The sequence below is a fragment of the Hypomesus transpacificus genome, chromosome 9 (assembly GCF_021917145.1).
Source record: "Hypomesus transpacificus isolate Combined female chromosome 9, fHypTra1, whole genome shotgun sequence".
Lineage (NCBI taxonomy): Eukaryota > Metazoa > Chordata > Actinopteri > Osmeriformes > Osmeridae > Hypomesus > Hypomesus transpacificus.
Window position 1 is genome coordinate 8,993,392 of NC_061068.1, and position 18,275 is coordinate 9,011,666.

General features: G+C 42.5%; 3 protein-coding genes across 4 annotated transcripts; 2 read left to right on the top strand and 1 right to left on the bottom strand.

Moving 5' to 3' along the window:
• Positions 1-508: 508 nt before the first annotated feature.
• necap2 (NECAP endocytosis associated 2) lies at positions 509-4,152 on the bottom strand. The gene is made up of 8 exons (XM_047025080.1): positions 3,980-4,152; positions 3,190-3,290; positions 2,956-3,060; positions 2,738-2,819; positions 2,532-2,640; positions 2,281-2,425; positions 2,048-2,135; positions 509-1,695 (listed from the first exon to the last, which is right to left on the bottom strand). The coding sequence occupies exons 1-8, from the start codon at positions 4,072-4,074 to the stop codon at positions 1,653-1,655; spliced, it is 768 nt and encodes a 255-aa protein (XP_046881036.1). The 5' UTR covers positions 4,075-4,152; the 3' UTR covers positions 509-1,652.
• Positions 4,153-5,938: 1,786 nt separating this feature from the next.
• Positions 5,939-7,886, top strand: brk1 (BRICK1 subunit of SCAR/WAVE actin nucleating complex). The gene is made up of 3 exons (XM_047025097.1): positions 5,939-6,125; positions 6,999-7,081; positions 7,164-7,886. The coding sequence occupies exons 1-3, from the start codon at positions 6,008-6,010 to the stop codon at positions 7,188-7,190; spliced, it is 228 nt and encodes a 75-aa protein (XP_046881053.1). The 5' UTR covers positions 5,939-6,007; the 3' UTR covers positions 7,191-7,886.
• Positions 7,887-7,996: 110 nt separating this feature from the next.
• Positions 7,997-16,391, top strand: LOC124470898 (RNA-binding protein 5-like). 2 transcript variants are annotated; one of them, XM_047025096.1, is made up of 25 exons: positions 7,997-8,395; positions 8,868-8,910; positions 9,025-9,193; positions 9,319-9,474; positions 9,584-9,653; positions 10,049-10,122; positions 10,882-10,965; positions 11,212-11,272; positions 11,705-11,773; positions 11,867-12,027; positions 12,121-12,218; positions 12,343-12,430; positions 12,569-12,637; positions 12,733-12,799; positions 12,924-13,027; positions 13,132-13,249; positions 13,389-13,480; positions 13,573-13,776; positions 13,939-14,082; positions 14,256-14,336; positions 14,417-14,608; positions 14,805-14,879; positions 14,972-15,075; positions 15,490-15,619; positions 15,860-16,391. In XM_047025096.1, the coding sequence occupies exons 2-25, from the start codon at positions 8,894-8,896 to the stop codon at positions 15,983-15,985; spliced, it is 2,553 nt and encodes an 850-aa protein (XP_046881052.1). In that variant the 5' UTR covers positions 7,997-8,395; positions 8,868-8,893; the 3' UTR covers positions 15,986-16,391. The 2 variants fall into 2 exon arrangements, with proteins under 2 accessions (XP_046881052.1, XP_046881051.1); XM_047025095.1 differs by having other exon boundaries at positions 7,998-8,395; positions 13,129-13,249.
• The last annotated feature ends 1,884 nt before the right edge of the window (positions 16,392-18,275 follow it).

Genomic DNA, 18,275 nt, shown 5'->3' on the forward strand with positions numbered 1-18,275 from the left:
GGATTCGCTATTCAATCTGTACATAGCCTTTTCCGGGGAGGGACCAACAAGCGATGGACCTCACTACATTACACCATAGTGACAAATGCAATAGGAACACTTAGAAGTACATAACAATAAACATTTCAACCATAAATTCTGTAGAGCTTTTAAGTTTGATGAAAACGAATAATCAAAATTGACAATTAACAAATGTGTATCTGTAAGCTGTGCGTGATACCTAGAGTCTACAATATACACTGTTGTCTCCTGAAATGACAGCAGAGGTATTCTCCAGTTTAAATGACAATTTAGTCAATTATCCCAACCTACTTCAGGAAGAAACTCCCTCCTCTTGGGCACTGACACGAAACAAGTGCAGTGGATGCTTGGGGTTGTCCCATGTACGTTATCCTGATAAACAAACAGAGCCATGGAGACCAGACACACACACACAATTGCATTCTACCTACCCATTCTATTACAATAGCCTTGCATGTATGGCTCTTCTCAAATACAAACAGAATCATTTTAACATCAAATGTTTTATTTACAAGAAGTTTTGCTTTACATTTTGTACAATTACTGTAGGTAGAAGGCACTTGTTGCAAATCAAAAGAAAACTTCAATGACTCAAATTTGAAAGGCACTAGAGTTTATGTGTAGAAACAAAATATATAGCAGAACATTTGGAATAAAACTGTCAGGAGGCATCTGAAAGGCATGTACTGTAAACAAAACAAAAGACACAAACAAGCCTGGGAACAGTTGGTTTCTCCAAATGAATCACAATCACCTAAGAATGATTTGATAGACTTACACTGATACTACAGAAACCCAATATAATATATTAACCTGTAGAATTTCCTTCAAATCATAAATCAAAGGGTTTTCATAACCAGGACAAGGGTTTGACGGCAGAGATTGACAAAAGACCAAAATTCAGAACAGTACATCAAAACACACAAAAAACATGGAAACAAGTTTTGCTATAGGCTGGTTGTTGATAGACGGCATAAAGAATGTCATTAGCACTTATTCAGACTGATATGTTGAGATGATGAATAGGGTTTACTAATCAGGAAAAGTACATTTCCCGAGTATGATAGCCAAACAGGTGATTAAACAACAAGCAAGAAAATAAAAGGTAGAAGAAGTAGTGAATCCAGTTTTGTGGTATAAAGTGGAACTAGTTAGACAGAGACAATGAAGAAACCCTTTTGACAAGGTGTCATCGACAAGGAATGTACATTTTCACCTGGCCAAAGTGACAGAGTGAGTGGTATCAATGTCCTTTAGCAATACCCATAGGTCTTACAGGGAGATGTACATTAAGGGCACAGAACCCTTAGAAACGAATGATTACAAATAACATGGTTATCAATACTTGATCACTCACAAACTGAGGGGTCACTTGGGACTGCATAGATAGTTTCTAAAAGTATCTAAAACACGAGTGTAAATATATGATGGTCGGTTCTTGATTTTGTGATTGTTTGAATCTTTACTGGATGAGCAGCAGTGCATGTTATGTATCACCTCGATTGAAGCAACCAGTCAGTCACTAACATGCCAATTGCCATAATCAATCTATCCAGGGAATGTAAGGAGCCTGAGTGTGCATGTTTGTGGTGTGTGTGTGTGTGTGTCGGTGTGTGTGTGGTCCTTCCCAACTAAAACTGCACCCATCCTGATTTGACAGTGTCTTGACTGGAGCTGTGAAAAGGGAGATGGAGACAATAAAGAGTACAATTAATGATGTCACATCTGGAATTCAAACTTAAATTAAATACCAATTAAATCCTTAAGTCTCTATGTCGGTTTCAGAAAAATATATAAATACTTTCAGCTTCATTGATATCAAATAAAAAATAAAAAAAGATTTGATTTAATGTCAAGTTTACTAAATGGTGATTCACATTTTGTGTGCTTCTAGCAGAGCCATGACAACACCGTGTGTCAGTTACGAGACAGCTTTTTAAATCTGGTACTGTACTGGAAGCATCTATCTTGTGAAATCCTTATAGATCAATACTGGATAACATGATCGCTCAAGTTCCAGACTGACCTGGAGCCAGCTGCTGTGAAGTCACCCCACAAGTCAGGGGTGGGCTGGGCTGCTGGGACAGGGGCAATGAAGTCTAACAGAGAAGATGCTGAAACAAAACAGAATGAGTAGAACAGTTAGAGTATTTACATTATTACCATGTTTTTGCAGTAACAGAGGGTTGTGTGTCCAGTGCAGAGATTTAGTCTTATTCCAGCTGATCCATACAGTATATGCTGAACCAATGAACCCACCAGTGTTAGTTTGTTCATCTGGAGCAGACGGTTGGTCTCCAGAAGGGGGTAGGATGCTTCCACCCTTGGACCCTGGTGGAGGGGGCAAGAGGCCACCAGCCATGGGCCGTGACTTGGCTGCACCTCCATCCTTCTTCTTAATGTTCTGAAACACCAAAACCATTTATCCATTAAATGGATGGAGAACCCCTTCTCTGTACCCAACCCATGTTTGTTCTGCTGTAACCATCTTAAATGAGTCTATTGCATACCCCAATGCAAATCTTTATGGTCTGGCCCTCTTTGAAGCCCAGATCCAGTTTGGGTGCCGTGCTCTGGGAAGCTTCCTGTTTTGCCAGTTCCCCTTCCTGTTTCACCCATCTGAAGAAGAAAAATAAATCTGTGGCTGGAATAAAGCATACACAGCACCATGATATTGCATACACCAAACCGAAGTTTGATCAGGAAGCTGACTCACTTAAAGTGGTCTTGCAAAGCCACATTGAAGTCAAAGGAGTCACCGCGATCAGCGAACCCCAGGCCAATAAACGCATGACGTCCTTTTGTAAACAAAACACAATTACTTGTCAGAGATATCCTCTCGGGAACTTTTGATGTGTGTATTTATCAGGTAGAAGTGTTCATGTGTTTGCTACTGTCTTGTTAAAGTGGTACATTGAACTTTCAGTGACTTACCAGTATCATCCTGTATCCGCACAACAAAATATCTACTGGAGTCAGTGACTGCTTCTACTGCAACTCCAGGATACGTGTCCACGGTGGCTTGAGCAAACAGCTCTCCTGAAAAAACAATTATTATGTTAATTTCAGTTTCCATAAGATAAGTCCAAAAAATTAATTGACTCTCACTGGCCACAGATTTGTACTGGTCCATACTAAAGAGACACGACTTGCAGTTGTAGTGGTTACCTGAGTTTTTGTCCTCTAGCCTGATGAAGCACACCTTGTCTTTTGCAATTATTTTCATTCGACCGCTCCATGACGGCTCATCCAACTTCCAGTCTGCAGCCCTGAAAATTTAACCAAATTACTTTACAATATCAGCTAGTGTTGGTGAATCAGTATCTAAGCGTCAGTGTATCGTAAATTGGCATGCACTGGGTCTCCATAGTCGGGCCATTGCATAACATCAAAAAAAGACCCGTTTTCTCTTTCAGTAATATGTAACTTCTGCCCGCTATCCCTAGTTCAGCAAAGAGAGCAATCTCAGGCTGAATACTTAGCTTCAAGTAGTGGTTTCACATTAGCCAACAGCCCAAAATAAATGTCACATAAGTAACTAACATAAGCTACCATGGCCCGTTAAAAAACTAGACTGTAAAACTTGACATCGTTCTAGCCAACACGTTTGTCTAGCTAGTTAGCAAGCCATCTAGTATCAGTTCACTGGACAGTGCTGAGCAACAGGTGACATTTCTAGCTACGAAGCTAGTCTAGTTGGTGCTAGCTGCTAGCCTAGCATAGCCTAGATAGTAAAACTAGAAATGATGATGCAGCAGCAAGCATCCAGCCGGAGTTGCAAATAGGCTCAGACACTATTACTGCAACTTAATATTAGCTGGCTAGTTATATTAGCTCTTCCTGGATCTTTGCATAGCACTGAGTTAAACTGGCATTCAGCTAACACAGTAGGCAAACTAAACACCAAGAAAAAAGTTTTGGGAAAACCACCTTGTCTAAAGTTATGTCGACAACGTACCGATAACCACGGTTAGTGGCGCGGGGCGGAATTCTGTACACATGGACCTCTGGCTTTACACAGACAATCGATTCGTATCCGCTTTCCTCTGCCATTTTGACAAGTGTAAAACAATTTTTTGACTAAGCTGGTCTGTAAAACCTGAACACTGACATTGACCCGTGTCAGAGCGCCCCTCTGGTAAGAATGATAAGGACAATCGTTGTGTCATTTCACGGCTTGAAAATACTAAAGCCTTTGCAAACTAGACTAGAAATGTCCTTCATGTATTCCATATATATTATGTTGTCTACTCGTTAACTAGTTTTGCACTGACATGGTGGCTATTGCCTGTTCTAATTATTATTATTTATTTTTTTAACGTTACTAGCATTTTCTTTTTTTAGTGTGTACCTTAAAATGTAAATAGACTATAGCTTACATTATGGGACACATTTTATTTATAACCCATGGAAACGTTACAGATAATGGCATTGGAAAAATAGTGGCATATGCCATTATAAAGACTTATTCCTCCCTTATTCCTCCCCCCCCAATGAAAACACGTATATTAGTATTGAAACAGAACAGTTCAACTATAGCTTCCACCTAGAGAAGCCTATTACAATATGTCAATTCAACAGTTGTAGACACAGAAGGCAAACTAATAAGCTCAACAGCTAATCTGCTTGACCAAGTAATATATAAAATCCTCCACCAATCATATGGCCCACTTTCCAGCTCAGAAGAGACATCCCTGTCCTCACCCAATTATTTCTGATACCTTAATATATATATATATATATATATATATATATATATATATATATATATATATATATATATATATATATATATATATATATATATATATATATATATATATATATGTATATATATATACAAGAAGAATAGATTAACCCACTGGCACAAGAAGTAGGCTATTGAATGTTTGTCGTATTTATGAAATGTAAATTCTTCATCATTATGGCCTCTGTATCAGAAATCCCCTGCAGCATACATAATACAATTTTCTCACGCGTTTTTGCAGTGTAAAACTTGTGGTGTACAGTTCACTCAGAGGGTTTTCTCGGCTGTTAAACATAGTGACAGGTCATTTGACCCTTAAGACAACACAAGTGAACTCAGCCACTGCCTGAGAAGTGACCATTATTTCATGTTGTCAGCAGACAAGATAAGACACCTTGTACTGGACAAGAAGCAGGGTACACTGTAATGTATTAAATGTAACAAATTACATGTTCTAAATAAAAAATAGGCTCTTTGTTCCATTCTATGAAGGCAACTCAAAATACTCAAAAATAACATTTTTTATTATTATGTCGTCAACCCTGAAACGCTTGCATTCATGATGGTACGTGGAGATGTGTAGGCCAAAACATAAGGCCTGATATGACTAACTTGCAGGGGCGATTTTAGGATCGGACCTTTAGGGGTGCTCAGCCCCCAATGAGAATGTGACATTAATCCAGTGCCTTGCAAAAGTGTTAAACCCCATTGCTAATAAATCCCTAATTTCACTGGATAACAATTAATATATTTATATATTATTATGCCAAATATTGAATGAATGAAAAAACGAAGGATATTCCGTTCTTCATTAACTACCAGAAACAAATGATAATAAACAAAAACATTTGTATTTATTTTTTATTTTTAGGGGTGCTGAGATGACATTTGAGCACCCCTAAAATGCTCAATGCTTGAGCACCCCTAAAAAGGGTCTAAAATCGCCACAGCTAACTTGACTCCGATATAGCCTAAGTGTATCCAACTGGATAAAACATAGGGCCTAATGAAATTATTTAAAACTAGCCTAGGCGGTATATTTTATTAATTCATTATAAAACGGTATAGGCCTACATGATTTCTCAAAACATTTTTGGCCTCCTCCTAGACGTTCTAGTGGTGTTTGCTGCCATCTGCAGGTCAAGCAATGGGAATTGAGGTGGGGTTGACTAAATACAGAAGCAGCATCTTCAGAAAAATAAAACATAGCTAGCTACATACACACTCTAGCTAGCGACAATGGCAGGCCAGGAAGATCCTGTTCAGAGAGAGATACACCAGGATTGGGCAAATCGAGAATATATTGAAGTAATCACTAGCAGCATCAAGAAAATAGCAGATTTTCTCAATTCTTTTGGCAAGTATCTATTAAATAGCATCATATTTCTGTATTGCTATACTAGTACATTATGCAAGCGGCCTATTCGCTCGGCTAAGTCGCTAACTACTGTACTGTACAGTAGCCAGCTAATACTGTTTCAACATATGGTTTCCTTAGGCAGTTAGCTGTTAACGTTGTTTTAGTTTGGGTTTTGATATTTTAATTTTGGTATATAGAACATATATGCTGTCAATCCAACATACAAACAGATAGCGTAGCGTTGACAGTTTATGTAGCTTGCCGTTAGCATGCTAGCTTAAGGGCTCACTCACTGACGAATTGCTGGGCCAACCCCGCGGTACACCGCCGAGTTCTGGTAGTCGGGAGCTTTTATTTGATGGGGATATTGTAGTGCCCCGCAGCAGTGTGCTACATAATCAATCTTACCCAACCTCTTCGTAGTGCTTTAGTATTCATGTTTTGTATTGAGTAGATATAATTCCCTAGAAAGCAAAGTAGACCTTTTTAGAATTATAAATGGAGTTGATCCAGCCTACTGTTTTTAAGAATGTGTCTGTCGTGGTGATTTGCGCATTTCATAATTGGGAACTAGCTCGCCGGCTAGCTGGTTGGGAGGGGCTGCTGCTGTCTGGGCAAATGTCTGGACCAGGCATCGCATAACAGAAGCAACTATTTCTGCATTCACTAGCGCTCATACTGTAAAATAACCGTTGGCTATACAGCTTAAAAGACTATCATAATCAGAAATAGGCATATAGCTACGTACGTAAATACGTACGTATTTGTTGTTTTCATGTGCAAACTGACGTTTAGAATGTATGCTACACTACTGTACTAGTTTACAAAGGTCAGACAATAATGTGTTTTTATTTATTTAAATTCCTTTAGATATGTCCTGCCGGTCCCGTTTGGCCACTCTCAATGAAAAGTTGACTGCACTGGAAAGGAGAATTGAATACATTGAGGCCAGGGTAAGAAGCCTATATTTAAGTGTGTAGTCATTTGTGGGGAAAATTGGTAGTGTCAGTGTTTAACAATGTAATATTTGTTTAGGTCACAAAGGGAGAGACTTTGACCTAAATCAAGATGTCGTGATGGACTGGGTGTTGTGGCCTGGCAGAGGATTGGCGCCTACATGTGTCCACTTCCATAATGTTTATCCTTTTTTAACTATGTATTTTTACAGTTTTGTATGCTGTCAAACTGCGCAACACCTCCTCACATTCTTTAATGAATCTTTGGGGCCACGGCAACTGGTTAGGGAACATTATATAGCGTAATAGTTTCAATATCTTATTAATTATAAATAACAAATTCAGGCACGCATTTAGGTATAAAACAATACAAAGGTGTTAACTTTAATTTCTATTGTATGACAAGTCTTTGGACAGTGAGACTGTACTTACTGTAATGTTATCACAAATGAACATAACTACATGAGACGTCTATAAAAAAGTATATATATGAAACTCATACGATCTTATAGCAACGTTTGGGGTCACCATTCAGTTCATGCTTAAGTGATTATGTGAGGTTTTCCATCTTATATTGTGAAGCAACTATGTCATTCAATCCATGAACAGATACCCTTCCTCTTAACAGTTTAAAGATAATGTGGGCCACAGGGAGAGGAAGTGCCAAATCTTTTAGTCAGCTCTTCAACTGTGGAAATTCTGCTTATCTGTTCCCCCCCCCCCCCCCCCCGTGTGTGCTTGTAAAATAATTGTATTTTCAGTTTTTTTCCCTCCAAATGTAATAAACTTATTTTAAAATTCATATAGGCTACTTTGAATTCGGCTTTTTCAAGGTCTTTGAAAGTGTGTATGCTTGTTGTGCTGTGCACGTTTGAGCGTCAACACGTGACATCCATATCGATCCATCACCATAGGCCTATTATCAATATAAGTAAAACATGTATTGCTCGTAATCTTCACCTTGTCATTAAAACTAAAACCCACAAAAGTGAAAGTCATCGACATTGCCAAACGAGGATAGCTAACTAGTATGTTGACGGCAGCAGCATTGAAAAGCAGATTTATTGTGTGATTTTCTTCGAATCGGGTGAAATGACACCAAGAAGAAGCAGCCGCTACAAGGGCGTCCCTCGTCGCAAACATCGCCATCTTTAATCAGACACAACAACAGCCCCACTTTAGCGAGTCACCTAGGGGATCAACACTATATGATGAACTGAGTTGGAGGAATAATATAGACGAATCTAGGCCATTATCGTTTGCAGCGTTCGTGTACCTTTTGACGAGTCTGGCCAAATTTGGAGTGAAAAGGTATTTAACGCTTACGTAGCAAGGGGCTAACGTTTGCTAGCTAGTACCACAGTTGCTGTTGAGAGTCGAGCTAGCTTATTACGCCGTACTGACAGGGACAAGGCTAACTACCATAAAACTAGCTCTAACAATTATTTTAGCTACTTAATTATCTGAATTGTATGTTAAGAACTAGTTTGGCAGTATACTCTTTTATTAGGTAACCAGGTAGCCATTTTAAATTTGGTTTTACGTTTGACATGGCGTTAGGTGATTAGCTAGCCAATAGCTTAGCCTAGCCTAGTACATTGTCCACAGCACAGACAAGCTCGCCTGAGTTGTGTGTGTTGTGCACAGTTGTTGCAGGTGTAACTTTTACTGTAGCAAGCAATTAGGTCAAATAATTTGGTGTTTTATATAGGCTATAGCTATATTTGAAATCCTGCCGTGACATGCTTAACAATGTTTAACGCTGAGGCCTACTCTTCCACAGTACTGCAAACTTCCCTACACTTCACCATGGGAGCAGATAAAAGGTATAGGGTTCCCTCGTGGCATTAAAATGTAACTTTCTAAAACGATTTATATATATAAACTTTTGTACTGTCTTTGAGTAATCACTCATGTCTGGGTTTGGTTTTTGCCAACAGATTAGGTCGCAGTGAACGTAGCGGGAGATATGGTTCTGATGGGGGTCGTGAGGACGCAGAGTGGCGTGAGAGACGGGACAGAGATCCAGAAAGGGAGTATGATCGGCGCTGGGGAGATGAAAGACAAAGAGATCGATATGAAGATCGCAGAGACAGAGAAAGCCCAGAGGTGCACGTCAGGAGTCAAATTCTAATGAAGTCAATTACACTCCCTCTAAGCCATCTTGAAATAGAGTTTTTGATGTAAAGGTTAAAGTCCTCTTGAGTTGATTGCATTACAACTTGATCCTGCAGAGGGGGAGAAAGCGACATAACAGTGATAGATCGGAAGATGGTTATCACTCTGATGGTGATTACCAGGACCAGGACCCCGACTACAGGATGGAGCAAGAGGAGGAGAGCAAGACTATCATGCTCAGGGGCCTGTCCCTCAACGTCATAGAGGAGGATGTAAGGATTCCTATGGGTAGCTGTAAATCGACAACACCAATAATGACAACCAGTGGGCTTCGTTTCAAGTTGCGGAACAGTTTTGAAAGACTTGTCTCATGTGTTTCAGATCCGGGTTGCCCTGGAGCAGCTGCAGGGACCCCAGCCTGTGGACATCCGTCTGATGAAGAAGAGAACAGGTGAGGGTTTGTCAGTGGGGCCTTAAACTTGGCTCCACACTCTACATCCAACAACCCTGACCTCCCTCAACTAGTGTCTCAAATACCATTTACATTACCATAGCAGATAAACCATAATTGGTCTTTTGTACAGTGTTTTTACTCTGTCAATTAGAGTATAGCTGCTGAAATCAGGTAAGGATATGTATCTGACCTTTTGTGTAAATAATTGGCAGCCAATCAATCATCTGAGGCCTTTCATGTTATAGTAAAGGGCTTCCAACCTCTTCAAAGAGTACCCCACCACTGTTTCACCTATCATGATCTCTGCAGAAGACTGTGACAGAGAGATTAAATGTTGTTCCATAGCATTCTGACTAACACACCTCCCGTCTATATTTGAATGCTGTCTCTAGGTATAAGCCGAGGTTTCGCCTTCGTGGAGTTTTATCACTTGCAAGATGCTACCCGATGGATGGAGACCAATCAGGTTGCTTCAACAATCACAAAGTCTAGACTCTCCAGGAGTTCAGAGCCCGAAATAACTGAGACTGCTCTTTTGAGCTTTATTTGCTGTATGAATAACATTTTGCTTAGGGTGCTGCATAGAGAAGTTTAAGTAAATCTCAGGTAGTAAATCGTTGTATAACTACCATAGCCTGTCGAGGAAAGCATTCAGAACTTATTAAGCCGAAAATAATATTAAGCGTCTTAAGTATTTTGTCAAAAAATTGGGCATAAAATGTTATTAAAGACGAGCTATCTTAAACCTAAAATAAGATTGTTCAAGTAGAGGAATTTCCATTTAACTTAGAGTGTAGGTGCTAACAGGTTCTGAGTGTCTGAAATAGTCCTGTTTAGCCTTGGCTGCCCCAGTGTTTGATAGCACACACTGCTCCAGCTCTGTCTCTTGGCCCATCTCACACCTCCACCTTAATGTCCGAAGACGAGGGGATGGGTCAAGGACGGGCTGGCAGCACTCCGGTCCGACACACTGCTAGAGTCCTCTTGAGCGCATACATCCTCACTCCCACATACCTGTTGATCTCTTTCTCTGGCTCTATCTCCCTGTATCTCCCTCACCTGTCCCCTGTCCTCTCTGAGGTGCTCTGCCTAAGTGAGTGTGAGCCTAGCCACTCATTGTCCCACCCTGCTCTCATGGGGTGGGACAGTATCAGGACCTCACCAGCCCGTGTGGCTGTGTGCGTTTGGAGGGCTGAAATAACTGGTTTTATTTGATCCCTTACAGAACCAGTTGGTGATCCAGGGGAAGAACATAGCCTGTCACTACAGCAATCGGAAACACAAGTTTGAAAACTGGCTGTGCAACTCTGTAAGTATGCCTTCCCAACAGCCTCTGAGAACCCCTCTCTATTTTGTACAGCCATAAAGCTGAGTTTCAACACCAGGAGGTATAATCTGTGTTTGTGAATATATGGGTATCCAGAGATTCTATTTACTTTGAAGACATCATGGCCCTCAGACTGCCTCTCTGGCAGACAGCTTTACCCAAGTTGCAGATTTGACCTTTTTTAGTTACATGCAACTGAATGAAAACAATGTGACCGGTTGCTTGCAGTGCGGCCTGTACAATTTCCGGAAGAGGCTGAAGTGCTTCAGGTGTGGAGCAGTCAAAGTTGGTGAGTGTAGTCCCCCCACCCACATGTGGACTTGCACCCCCCATGTGGCACCCTGCAGCAAGAGAAGCCACATGAGATGTAAGGGTGATGGTAATAGGCACTGCACCCTTAAGAACATGTACCACGTTATTCCTTTAATAATCCGTGAAGAGGGCTCTGTTTTAAGGCTCCTGTTTCAAGTAAAGTCCTAACATTTACTATGTGTACTACTATAATTCTGAGTAAAAGCATTAGTGTAGCATTAGCTCCTATACCCTTTTAGATGATTGCTGCTATTTAGATCCCAAACCTAACCCACTTAGGGTTAGGGGCTGATTTGGGATGACTTTTCTGCACTACATGTTCCAAACAGTTGGTGTTTAGTCCAGCGGCTGGGCCCCTGGCCATACGTGCTGAGGATACACCCTGATGGGGATGTGCTGTGTTTTCTAGAGGGAGAGTCTGCTGGACCCAGTGGTGTCAACACAGAGCCTCAACACACTGGAGATTTCTATGGAGACAGTGAGTCTAAATAGTAGCTTTTCAAAACCAACCCAATTGAATGGATGTCTTAACAACAGTAGGATTCATTTGACTGTCCTTGTCCTTTGACAGCTATCATTCTGAGGAACATCGCCCCCCTGAGCAGCGTTGAGGCTATCCTGACCATGCTGGCTCCCTACGCCCACCTTTCGGCCGGCAACATCCGTCTCATCAAAGACAAGCAGACCGGACAGAACCGAGGCTTTGCCTTCGTGCAGCTCTCTTCTCCACTCGTATGTTGTCATTCCACATCTCCATCTCACTGGTACTGAGGTTTCTGGGGAAGGTGTGGTGGCTGATGCACTGGCTGATGTTTTCCATTGCAGGAGGCCTCCCAGCTTCTCACCATTCTCCAGGGCCTACAGCCTCCTCTCAAACTGGACGGGAAGACCATCGGTGTAGACTACGCCAAGAGTGCCAGGAAGTGAGTCATCAGAATATTCAGGCCTTTGTATTGCTGTCTCCCTTTGGGTTCATCCCATAATTGGTGTCTGTGAGTAACTCATTGTACATATACGAGTGATTTGTGTTTGGCGTTCCCCCGTCAGAGACCTGTTGACGCCAGATGGGAGCAGAGTCAGTGCCTTCTCTGTTGCAAGCACCGCCATCGCTGCTGCCCAGTGGTCCTCCAGCCAGGTAGTGCAGCCTTCCTGCTGCTGCTCTGTTCATTTGTCCTTTGGTTTGGTCTCTCGCTCTGTCTCTCGCTCTGTCTCTCGCTCTATCAGTCTCTCTGTCTCTCTCCGTCCTAATACACCCTGCTCCCCTGTTCTTCAGCTTCAGCAGGGACTGGGTGCAACCACAGAGTATGGTGCCCTGCAGGAGGGCTACAGACAGTACTCACAGGTCAGTACTCGCAGGTCAGTGGCAGGAGGCCCGTCTACACACTAATCAATTGAATCAGACTGTCAGTGTTTACTGAGTGTTGCATGTGTTGGCAGAACTACCAGCCATGGCCCCAGCTGGAAGGACTGGCCACTACTTCTCTTGGGGATGGAATATTAGGAGGTTAGATTGAGAATCCTACTTCACAACATTAAATAACTGGAGCGGTTAATTCATTTCGAAAACAATTCTAAATTGGATGTTAGTGGTGTGACAAGTGATCCGTTGGCCTGGTCTCTCTTGGCAGCTGCCCCAGGAGTGAAGACTTTGATCCCTTCAGTTGCAGGGGTGGTTGTGTCCCAGACCGCCCAAGTCTACCAGCCTCACATCCTCACTCAGACAGCACTGCAGGTAACCGTGCTCAGCAAACCTTGACGCACACCTGTCACGTGCATACATACATACATGATCACACATACCAAATGACTCTTGTTCCTCTCTGTCTTCCCCAGCAGTCTCACCCGCTGCTAGGTCACCTAGACGTCCTGGTTCCCTCCTCAGCCCTGGGTGCAGCTGCACCCTCTCTGGCTGCCAGCGCTGCTCCCAGTGCTGCTCCCACTGACAAAACCCACGGTAGGATGGAGCTCATTATCAGTTGAGGGCCAGGCTGCTGTTTGGCCTGTAATACACTCCCAGCACCTTGAGACAGCACCTGTCCTCCAGACAGTCAGCAGCCCCTCACACACTGTTTCTCTCTTCCTTCACCTCCCAGTTGTTCCTGACATCTCTACCTACCAGTATGATGAGGCGTCAGGGTACTACTATGACCCACAGACTGGTCTGTACTATGATTCCAACAGCCAGGTAGGAAGACCCGCTACCCTCCCCCTCCCCTCGTCACTTCTGCTCCGTCAAAGAACACGACCTGACTGATTGTCCCTGTGTGTTTGCTGTAGTATTACTACAACTCCCAGACTCAGCAGTACCTGTACTGGGACAGTGAGCAACAGGCGTACGTCCCAGCCCCAGCAGCAGCAGCCCCAGCAGAGGGCAGCTCAGAGCAGGCTGCTGCCTCCACCTCCACAGCTCAGGCCTCCACCACACCTGGGAAAGAGGCCAAGGACAAGAAGGACAAGCCCAAGAGCAAGTCTGCACAGCAGGTAAAGGGATTGGAGATTTGACCCCCTGTGGATTTATTGGGACAACCCCAGGGTTTAGTGTGTACCAATGCGTCATGCATGATCATTACCATGCAGATCAATTATGACAACTAGCTTTCTTAGTTGAGATTACTGTAATATGTTTTCTCCATCTAATTCCAGATTGCTAAAGACATGGAGCGCTGGGCAAAGAGTCTGAACAAGCAGAAGGAGAGCTTCAAGAGCAGCTTCCAGACCTTGCAGGGCAGGGAGGAGGAGAGGAGGGAATCTGCTGCGGCCGACGCTGGCTTCACCCTGTTCGAGAAGGTAGCAACTCCTTTGTTACTCCTTTCATTTGTCCATTGGAATTAGTCATCGTAACCTTCATAGGTTGCGATGACGATCAGTATGAGTCCTGTGGTATATTTTAAAGAAAGGTCTGAGTGTTTGAAAGGGGATTGGTGGAGCTGTAACTGAGCCTGTGTGTTTTCCTCTGGCAGCATGGTGCAGGGTTTGAGGCCCAGCCCCTGATGCTGCCCCCTGAGCAGGTGAAGAGTGCAGAACTGGTCATCCCAGCCAAGGTGAGTTGTTGGCTCAGACAGGCCTGAGGTCAGTAGGAGGCTGTGTTTGGAGGAGAGCTTTGATGTGATGTGTGTTTCAGAGTGGCCTGGTGGCAGCCTACAGCGGGGACAGTGACCCCGAGGAGGCGGCGGCCGCGGCGTCCTTTGAGCGCTCGGAGGAAGGAAGTGACAAGCTGATGGACTGGAACAAGATGGCCTGCCTGCTCTGCCGACGACAGTTCCCCAACAAAGAGGCCTTGCTGCGCCACCAACAGCTCTCTGACTTGCACAAGGTAGGATGGCCAAACGGCAGGCTTACTGAGTCAGAATGTATTTTTGGCCCAGCCATCTGCTCATGGGGCCAGAATTGTCCCTTTAGAGTAAGGTGAGAAAGTACAATGTATTTTTGAATACACAGTGAAAATGACTTGTGAAGGGTATTGACCCAAAGATGCGAACCAATAATGTTCTTGTTAATTTATTTTTTAGCAAAACATGGAGATTCACAGACGATCGAAACTATCAGAGGCGGAACTTGAGGAATTGGAGAGGAAGGAGACGGAGGTATTAGCACTTTGAAGAATTGTAAAATGTGTAGATTACTTGAACATGGATGTCTTCTATTTAAACATTTCTTTTTGTTTCCCTGATACTAGCTGAAGTATCGAGACAGGGCTGCTGAACGAAGGGAAAAATATGGAGTTCCTGAACCTCCAGCACCAAAGAAGAAGAAATTCTATCAGCCTCCCACCCCAACTGTGTGAGTGTTAAACCATTATATAAAAACTTGGTTTTGTATGGATAGATAGGTACTACATATCCCCATGGGGAAATTGAACAGGTTAAAAGCAGGGTAGGTCATGTTTTTTAAAGCACATTTTGTCATATTTGATTAAATAAGCTTCTGATATGACACATCCTGATGGCAATCAATAAATCAAATGCTATGACATAGAATACATCTGTTATCTGTGGCCATCACATGACTTTAATAAACAGTAGTCAGTACATGTGTTTGGGGTTTTATATTTTCAAACTCAAGCCAAAATGAGTAGTTTCGTCAAACTTACCTGCCCTGCTTTTTGAAGAACATTTTTAGACCACCCCTTTATTTGACCCTGCAACATGCCAGTAGTTCCAGGACACTCAGCATCCCATCTGCCCTCCTTCACAGGAACTATGAGCAGCCCACGAAAGATGGCCTCACGAGTGACAACATCGGCAACAAGATGCTGCAGGCCATGGGCTGGCAGGAGGGCAAGGGCCTGGGGCGCAACCAGCAGGGCATCACAGCACCCATCTCGGTGAGTCAGCCCAGACCCAGGAACACATGTCACCTGGAGACGGTGTTGTTGGTGGTGTGATCCCACCACAGCACCCCAGGCTCCTCCTGACAGATGCACGCACGCTCACTTTGTGAAGAAACCCAATTAGCAGAGCTACCTGAAGCATAACTCTACCCAGTCTGTCTGCTTCAATAAACATCCACCTTTCTTTTCCCCTTTGTCCACCTCTTCCCCTCTCTCTCTCCCCCTCCTCCGCAGGCCTCGTTAAGGACAAAGGGTACAGGCTTGGGCATCAAAGGGAGCTCCTATGAACTCTCAGCATCTGACACCTACAAGGATGCTGTTCGCAAGGCCATGTTTGCACGCTTTACTGAAATAGAGTAAACGATCTACCTAATTTGTCACAATATGAACAATACGAGATACATTGTTTATTGAATATAATTTACTGCTGCCTTGTGTTTATTACAGATGTTTCGTTAAAATGGAATATCCTCCAATTCGGTATATTTTTGGTTAATGAAAAGCTCCAGGTTTTATTGGGGGGGGGGTTAGTGGGGTGAGAAACTGTGATGTTGAAGGTATCTGACAGATCTGTTCCTAGGCCAAACTATTCATGACATATAGTACGAATGTGTCATGCATTTTTTTTTTTTACATGATGAAATGCTTTCTAGCAATTTCTTGAGAATGTACAGTGTGTATAGTTTTTGTTGTTGTACAGAATAGGAATGGTGTCTCTGCTGTGTTTGTCTTTGAGAGATAAAATAAAACATAAATAAAACTTGGAGTTTATTTGTTTTACATTCAAAAGTCCTTAGTTGCTGTTCTACACCACCGTCAGGTCACTCCCCACAGAACCACAAATGAGGTGATGTTTCATGATGAATGATGCATTCATTTCTGCTATGAATTTGTACATTTGTTTTTGTTAGAGAGGTATGCTTTAAGAAGGCGTGCTCTGGTAAGCAGACTAAGAGGAAGGCGGCAAGTATTTTTGAGACGGATTTAGACGTTACAGCAACTATCCTCACAACTATCATCATATGCAGTATCTACCTGCATCTTTCCTGCCTCCTTTGTGCAAAAACAGGTAAGATCTGATTTTGAATTAATAGAAATCTGGAATCTATCCTTTCGAGATGGTTAGACTTTCATATTATTTGCAACTTTTTTGAAATATAATTTTGAAAAGTAGCAGGTATACTGTTAACGAAATGAGTTTGAAGGTTTCATTGGAGTGCCAGCAGTATATCGTTAATGGAGATATTACATGTACACAGTTGTGAAGTGCATTTAAATGGAATGTGTGGTGAAAGGAGTACCCATTAATCATACTTGAGTAAAAGTAGATATGCTTGTTAAAAATCATATTTAAGTCTACAGTTAGACCTCTACTTGAGTAAAAGTCTTAGTTTAAGCTTGGGTAGCTATGAATTTGCAGTTTAATTAGTTTTGTTAAGTTTCATACGTATTTGCCCAACAGCCTTAGATAATACATTTCCAACTAACTTAGAGCACTCATAGCTTATATCTAAACAATCATTTTTGTAAATTGTGTTGTGAGTAATGAAGGACATAGAATGAAAGGAAAATACTTTGCACCATTGTGATGAATTGAATTGGGCTCCAGTACAGTAAGTGTTTTACTGCTCAATCAAATTATCTTATTAGCAAATGTGGCAAGAATGTGAGTTAATTTCTAACAGTGGGTCGTCTCTCAACTTGAGTCAAGTCATGAGAGTTGAATGATGGGTAATTTAGTTAACGTGAGGCCTGAAGTAAACCTATTTGTGTCCATGCAGGGCTGGCTCCTTGGTTGTAAGCTTCTGGTTGGTTGGACTGAAGCTGATGATGAAAAACAGATTTTGAGAAGACTTTTCTTTCTGTACTGGCTGCAACCATCTATTCACATGGGTTTGAATTGGGCACGATGCTGGGTGGAAAAGTTTAAGAAGGAACTGAAAATAATGAAGCTCCGCCTCTCTCTTGTTAAGCCTGAACTCTTGCTCCAACCTCAGGTGTAGACCTACACACACACACACACACACACTGGTGTCACCCATTCAACTTTCTATAGTATTCATCACTGTTGAACCATGCTACTCTCCAGTTAGGCTTGAATCTGTCAAATGCAGGTGGAGAATGTGACTCATTATCTCCATCATCCCATCCACCTCTCTCTCTTTCTCTTTCTCTCTCTCTCTCTCTCTCTCTCTCTCTCTCTCTCTCTCTCTCTCTCTCTCTCTCTCTCTCTCTCTCTCTCTCTCTCTCTCTCTCTCTCTCTCTCTCTCTCTCTCTCTCTCTCTCTCTCTCTCTCTCTCTCTCTCTCTCTCTCTCTCTCTCTCTCAGTGGAACATCCCTCCTTTGGCCTGGATGCTTTATAGACTCTGCATTTTGCTGTACACCCTGGCATGGTGTTTATATTCAAGCCTGCTGTTCCTCACACCTAAGTGGCTAATCTTTTTCAGCCACCTTACGTACTGCCTCTTAGGTATCTACCACCTGGTGGCTTGCTGTAACCTTCTGTATGTTACAGTTCTGGTCAGACGCTGTGGCAGGAACCACACACAGAACTGCTGTGAAGGTAAGTGCTGGATGCAGAAATAAACATGCATTCGAAAATGCTGTGAACCAGCCTCAGTCACCCTTTATCAACCATTATATCAATACG

Coding starts and splice junctions, on each gene's coding strand:
- necap2 (XM_047025080.1), bottom strand. CDS start 4,074: ATGGCAGAGGAAAGCGGATACGAATCGATTGTCTGTGTAAAGCCAGAG. Junction 3,291..3,979: donor GCCACTAACCGTGGTTATCG/GTACGTTGTCGA, acceptor TTAAATTTTCAG/GGCTGCAGACTGGAAGTTGG. Junction 3,061..3,189: donor GCTAGAGGACAAAAACTCAG/GTAACCACTACA, acceptor TTGTTTTTTCAG/GAGAGCTGTTTGCTCAAGCC.
- brk1 (XM_047025097.1), top strand. CDS start 6,008: ATGGCAGGCCAGGAAGATCCTGTTCAGAGAGAGATACACCAGGATTGG. Junction 6,126..6,998: donor AGATTTTCTCAATTCTTTTG/GCAAGTATCTAT, acceptor AAATTCCTTTAG/ATATGTCCTGCCGGTCCCGT. Junction 7,082..7,163: donor TTGAATACATTGAGGCCAGG/GTAAGAAGCCTA, acceptor ATATTTGTTTAG/GTCACAAAGGGAGAGACTTT.
- LOC124470898 (XM_047025095.1), top strand. Junction 10,123..10,881: donor GATGGATGGAGACCAATCAG/GTTGCTTCAACA, acceptor GATCCCTTACAG/AACCAGTTGGTGATCCAGGG. Junction 14,083..14,255: donor GCTTCACCCTGTTCGAGAAG/GTAGCAACTCCT, acceptor TTCCTCTGGCAG/CATGGTGCAGGGTTTGAGGC.